The 7005-nt window shown below is 42.5% G+C and overlaps 1 protein-coding gene across 1 annotated transcript; it reads left to right on the top strand.

Moving 5' to 3' along the window:
- Positions 1 to 79: 79 nt before the first annotated feature.
- LOC129824429 (calcium/calmodulin-dependent protein kinase II inhibitor 2-like) lies at positions 80 to 3126 on the top strand. Its single transcript, XM_055884080.1, has 2 exons — positions 80 to 694; positions 1286 to 3126. The coding sequence occupies exons 1-2, from the start codon at positions 529 to 531 to the stop codon at positions 1354 to 1356; spliced, it is 237 nt and encodes a 78-aa protein (XP_055740055.1). The 5' UTR covers positions 80 to 528; the 3' UTR covers positions 1357 to 3126.
- Positions 3127 to 7005: the final 3879 nt, after the last annotated feature.

Here is a 7005-nt window from a genome sequence, read left to right on the forward strand (position 1 = left end):
TCAGCATAGAAAAGATTACTCCCCAAATAAAATGTTTACCTCACCGTTGCTCCAGTAGCTCTAGCTCTGTGGTCATGAATTGATAGCTTACATTTCTGTTACCCCCACAGTACATATTATATATTTCGCCTGTTGATGTCACCCTTAGCCTACTCCTCCAGCATTCGGAGTCCCCCAGCACACACACACACGCAGATGGATAACTTCTCCGTTCCTCCTGGGTTTCCTTTATGATCCCGGGATCTCCCACTTTCCTCATCAGACTTCATCTAGCAACACACGCGAACAGACCGCTCCTCTGCTCTCCACCGCGCACCACGACACCCCAACCAGGACTCTTCACCTTCATCCTTCGCAGACTGGCTACGCACGACGAAGTCATCGAGTGATTTTCCAAACGGATTTCCACCGGAAAGCTCGACAAGTGCAATTACCAAGACAAGGATTTCTGGGCTATATCGACTAAAGCCGCCGACTTCAAAACATTTTTATCACCGCTGCTGATCCGTCCGTCTCAGCCGTGCCATAATGTCCGAGGTACTGCCTTATAGCGAGGGGAAAATGAGCGGCTATGGGGACACCGAGGCCAGTCAGATATCCTTTAGCTGCGGGCTACAGGACACCAATTCGTTCTTCGGGGCGTCGCAAGCGAAAAGACCCCCAAAGCTGGGACAGATCGGCAGAGCCAAGAGAGGTAAGAGCTGGTTATTGGAATGGATTGTTGAATAGAGGTTTTGTTTTGGTCATCAAAAACAAAGGCTTGGTTTGGCCATGCTTGTGTGAACTTTAACTCTAACCTAGGCTACAGTTACCTAGCCTACTTGTTATAAAACAAAAAGATAAAACACAGATATGCATCTGACCTCTAAATGACGAGGCAAACATTTGTTGATATAACAAAGGTCAGCAGCTGACCACAATGAGCCCAGTTGAAAGTGATGCATGAGAATAATAGACTACTGATGTGCTATCAAAATGTATTTCAGTAGCTAAAGGCTACTATATTTATTCATTAGATATGCTCTGTCTTTTTTAAATAACAAAGTTGTCCTCATTGCATGCGTGGCTATGTGCCATAATGGACAAGGCATTGTTTGCAGTATTTCAGGACCAAGGTCAGGGGTTTGACACAACAACATGCTGTATTCCTTTGTGTTGCACCAGTCCCCATCCTATTCACCCAAAGCCTTTGCAATTACTTGATTTGTTGTCTGTAAAACATTTTTATGAAGCAGTTATATGATATGTCAGTAATAAACAAAATCATTCATTTTTCCCTCCGCAGTGGTTATCGAAGATGACCGAATAGACGATGTCCTAAAGGGGATGGCAGACAAGTCGTCACCTGGTGTTTAAAGATGAACGACGCCTTGCAGACTTTTTATTTTGATCAACGATTTAAAGCACTTGTCGGTTGTGCATGTCCGAGGATTGTAGGAGAAACGATGGCACGAAGCGAAGACAAGGGGAAGGAAAGGAATGGAAAGAAATATGTGAAGATTGGACGAGAAAGCAGAGGAAGAGCAAGATTCCAGAAAAGACGGAGATTTATCATGGGGTTGCTGGCAATTTTCCAAACGAAAACCCATTTTAACTTGTGCTGCGCAGCGTGATGTTGAGATGGCGGACCCTGGCTCTGATGGATGAACTTGCCATTACTTCACAACCATCTTCCAAAAGCGCCGTAAGCAAACACAAAACTACAAGTGGTGGCTGAATCTCATTTCAAGCTCTATTTCTATAGTTGTATACAATAGCCTTCCTAAGCTCGAAGACCATATTCCCCTTACACGCTTTGCATTGTTGATAACAATCGGCGACATCGCATTCAAGGGAGCTGTCCTTTTCAGCACTGGTCGAACGTAGAGAATGCATTCCGATTGCTGATAAAGCTTTTTAATACTGACCAAACAAACACTGTCCAGTAACTAGTAGAGACCCATTGTATGTAAAAAAAAAAATATATATATATATAATTATATACACACACACACACACACACACACACACACACACACACACACACACACACACACACACACACACACACACACACACACACACACACACCACACACACCACACACACCACACACACACACACACCAAGGATGGTGCAATGTTAATATTCTATATTCATTTTGGCTCCATCTATAAAGAATAAGCTAGTAATGCATAGTCCCCAGGTTCAATTGAATTAAAATGATACATGGTGTTAGATTACCCCCCACGGTTAACGATGCAGGTCGGCGCCTTCGTGAAGCCTACCGACACCAATACATAGCCGTTTCACTTTTTACACACTCAAAATATCGAAGGAGGCGAGATCGGCACATTTTGTTTGGAAAAATAGTCATGAAATTTATGGGGATTTTTATTTATTTATTTATTTATTTAGATTTTGCAATTATTCGTGTTTTTTTGTCTTCTATAATTAAAAAGTCATACTATTTTCTCCATCTATTTGCATGAACTTTCGCTCTGGTGCCAACACAGGTGCCACCACTCTTACCCTGGCACGCTTCTTTTTAACAAAATTCATATTTGTATTTTTATATCTAAACAATTGTTATTGAGAAATGATGTGCTAGTCTACCATCTTACAATTCATCAACACAAATGTGTGTACTACAGAGAGGATATGCAGATTGCGACCATATAGGCCTGACGGAGAATCTAAGAGATTTGGGTTTTGACTTTTCTCATTCAATATCATTTTTTAAAGACTAACTGAATGTGTTTGGGGTTTTGCACACATCAATGTTAAACTATTACTGAGAAATTGTATCCTGTGACTTGAGCTTCGTCGACAAATTTGTTAAAAAATAGCCATTTGTTTTTGTATATTGCACTGTTTACGAGGATCCTCAAATAACACGTTGAATTTTGACAGATTTTGGACATTAAAGTTGTTTTTTTTATTTCGTTTATCTTGTACCATTCTTCTAAGGAAACTCAATATGGTTTGTTGTGCATGAAACCTTGATATTTCCATTAGCGAAACATTGTTTTACGAAGCAAAAAAAGGGAAACAGTGTCATGACATTCTAAGAACGAGTCGTTGAATATTACGATGCCATTTTCACTGTATTTGGTGAACAAATAAATGGTGAAAGAACATGTCAAATGTGGTCCTGTGGTATTCATTTCCCAAGAGCTCTCCATCGTCACAGAGTACAAACATTAACACATGGCAGTTAATACGCAATGACGGCTGGTTTGGCTATGGATTACAACCACATTGTTGGACATAAAGTGGATGAACGGTCAATGGATTACAGTAGATCTCCAAGCTATAGCTCATAGTCTTTGATGATACAACTATAGGCTACTGTAGACCTGATCACCATATGGTTCTGGTCAAATGTAGTGCACCGCAACATGGTGGGCAACACAGTACAAGTTGAGATTTTCCTACAATAGTACGCTGGGGATTCTATTAGAACAAGGGCCCTCTGGAATATAACACCAATCTATCAGCTATCAAAGTCCCTATCATAACCTGAGATACAAGGTGCATGAATGTAAACATGGTTCTAGGCCCCAGGCCATTCATACTAACATGGTGCCCCACACACAGTGGCCCAAGAGGGAATACTTGAATAATCCTTCCTTGAAGTCTAACATCGTCTAACACTGTCGGACAGATAATAGCACGGATTCCACAACATAGCTGACACCTAGCCAGTCATATCAGATCTGCCTAACAGTATCCTAATGGAGGGGCCAAGTAAGGTGTAATCCCAAATTGTTGTTTACCATAGTACTACTAATACTACAAAGCAGGATCAACGAGTTATCCAGCTAACTTGACCAAATATTCTAAGATATCTTTTCACTTTTTAGAAACATAGGCTTGAAATGGGCATGGTCTAATTGACTCAACAACCAAAACCATATATCTAAGTTTAGGTTTCTTAATTAAGCAGAACATCAGTAGTTGTTTCTGGTTGTTTATCAAAGTTAGCTGGCTAACTCATTGATCCTGCTATGTAGTATACACCCCAGGTGCATTTAGTTAGTCAGCTAACTTTGATAAAAGAACACAAATAACTATGTATTTTCTGGTTCATTAAGAAAGCTAAACTTTGATACGTGTTTGAATTTGAATCGGCTTGTGGTATGCCCCAGAGTAGTATCACTCTGTAATGCTGCAGACAATAACAAAACAAGCCTCTCCACTCCCAGAGCTCACACACTACTGGTTATTGACTTTTCTGTTGCAGTCTCCACTGGACTGAATGGACACACATGTGTGTGTGTTCATAGCATGACACATTTTCAACTTTGATGTTCAGTACTAAGTTGGATGGGCATGACCACTTTGTTGCACTTTGTGTGTGTGAGTGTGTGTGTGTGTGTGTTTGAACTTCTGTCACATTGTTTCTATTGATTTTTTTTACCACAAACTATTGGCATGCATGGGAAAACGTTATATGACTATAACTACTGTTCTCTGAAGGATGTGAAACAAGGTACAACACAACTATGGAGAATCACACTCACACGACTTTGACTGAAGAACTAAAATCACACCTGACAAGAGCCAATGAAATCCACGCCTCGCTGGAAGCCACGCCTTACACACCTGATAAGCCTCAGGCTCGGATTCATTCCTTCAACCCAGTACCCCTCTTCACCGTGCCCAGAACCGATCGGCGTGGGGCCAAAGAACCTTTTTCCCTCCTTCAAGGAACAGTAGTTATAGTCGTAACGTTACGTTCCCTTTCAGTCAGTACTCTCGGTATGACACAACTATGGGGAAATCACGCCCCAAGTCGACCTCAATGGATATCAAATGAAACGGCCCATGGTAGACCACACAGTACTCCACCTCACAAGATGCGGTAGTCTGGTTATTGGGTACACTGCACGCTGCTTAAGAACCTTCTCCTGTACCAGCTGTAATCACACTGTGGACTACATTGGGAGCAGTGACAACCAAGCAATAAAACCTCACAAAAGTGTGTGGTGATGCCCAACTTGCCACAGCACAAATATCCCCTACAGTCAACCCCTTTTATATAACGGCCAAAACGCTGGAGTGGGAGCATACACCCCTTGGTAACCCTTGCCACTTTCTGCTACAGAGCATTGGGAAAGTATTCAGACCCCTTGACTTTTTACACATTTTGTTATGTTACAGCCTTAGTCTAAAATTGATCAACAACAAAAAATCCTCATCAATCTACACACAATACCCAATAATGACAAAGCAAAAACAGGTTTTTGGAAATGTTTTCAAATGTATTAAAATAAAAAACTGGAATATCGCATTTACGTAAATATTCACACCCTTTGCTCAGTACTTTGGCAGTGGTTACAGCCTTGAGTCTTCTTGGGTATGACGCTACAAGTTGGCACACATGTAGTTGGGGAGTTTCTCCCATTCTTCTCTGCAGATCCTCACAAGCTCTGTCAGGTTGGATGGGGAGCGTCGCTGCACAGTTATTTTCAGGTCTCTCCAGAGATGTTAGATCGGGTTCAAGTCTGGGCTCTGGCTCGGCCATTCAAGGACATTCAGAGACTTGTCCCGAAGCCACTACTGCATTGCATTGGCTGTGTGCTTAGGGTCGTTGTCCTGTTGGAAGGCGAACCTTCGCCACCAGTCTGAGGTCCTTTCATCAAGAATCTCTGTGTACTTTGCGCCGTTCCTCTTTCCCTTAATCATGACTAGTCTCCCAGTCCCTGTCACTGAAAAACATCCCCACCACATGATGCTGCCACCACCATGCTTCACCGTAGGGATGGTGCCAGGTTTCCTCCAGACGTGACGCTTGGCATTCAGGCCAAAGAGTTCAATGTTGGTTTCATCAGGCCAGATAATCTTGTTTCTCAATGGTCTGAGAGTCCATTAGGTGCCTTTTGGCAAACTCCAAGTGAGCTGTCATGTGCCTTTAACTGAGGAATGGCTTCCGTCTGTTCATTCTACCATAAAGACCTGATTGGTGGAGTGCTGCAGAGATGGGAGAACCTTCCAGAAGGACGACCATCTCCAAAGAGGAACTCTGGAGCTCTGTCAAAGTGACCATCGGAATCTTGGTCACCTTCCTGACCAAGGCCCTTCTCTTATTGCTCAATTTGGCCGGGCGGCCAGCTCTAGGAAGAGTCTTTGTGGTTCCATACTTCTTCCATTTAAGAATGATGGAGGCCACTGTTTTCTTGGAGTCCTTCAATGCTGCAGAAATGTTTTGGCACCCTTCCCCAGATCTATTATTTTACACAATCCTGTCTCAGAGCTCTACGAACAATTTCTTCGACCTTTTGGCTTGGTTTTTGCTCTGACATGCACTGTCAACTGTGGGACCTTATATAAACAGGTGTGTGCCTTTCCAAATCATGTCCAATCAATTGAATTTTCCACAGGTGGACTCCAATCAAGTTGTAGAAACATCTCAAGGATGATCAATGGAAACAGGATGCACCTGAGCACAGTTTCGAGTCTCACAGCAAAGGGTCTGAATACTTTTTTTTTTGCAAACATTTCTAAAAACCTGTTTTTGCTTTGTCATAATTGGGTATTGTGTGTAGATTGATTAAATGAATGTTTGTCCTCATCAATTTTAAAATAAGGCTGTAACCTCCACAAATCCAGTGGGAGAGATGATGCTTAGAGAGCGCCCTGCCACGAGCTGGAATAGCAAAACAGACAAAAAGCTGATCACATAACCGGATATCCCGGGTTCACTCAAGATACACTCGTAAAGCTTGTACTGGACATAGGGCATGTAACCATCGTTGCTTCTCAGAAGCAAATGGAGGAGGCAAAAAGGGAAGTAGCTAAAAGCTAGAGACCTGTAGGGCATAGTCATGACCTTTGTGGTAATGGTCACCTTCCTGACCATTAGGGAACAAAGTCACAGAGTCACCAGTGGCGGAATGATCTTCAGATCCACAGACTTCAGTGGTTCTAAAGAGAGCCTCACTCAGAGCATCCAAAACCAAAGCTAAATCCGAAGTGGGCGCAATAGGTTTAGAAACCGGTCTGAGACGGCACACACATTTT

The sequence above is a fragment of the Salvelinus fontinalis genome, chromosome 26 (assembly GCF_029448725.1).
Source record: "Salvelinus fontinalis isolate EN_2023a chromosome 26, ASM2944872v1, whole genome shotgun sequence".
Lineage (NCBI taxonomy): Eukaryota > Metazoa > Chordata > Actinopteri > Salmoniformes > Salmonidae > Salvelinus > Salvelinus fontinalis.

Coding starts and splice junctions, on each gene's coding strand:
- LOC129824429 (XM_055884080.1), top strand. CDS start 529: ATGTCCGAGGTACTGCCTTATAGCGAGGGGAAAATGAGCGGCTATGGG. Junction 695..1,285: donor GATCGGCAGAGCCAAGAGAG/GTAAGAGCTGGT, acceptor TTCCCTCCGCAG/TGGTTATCGAAGATGACCGA.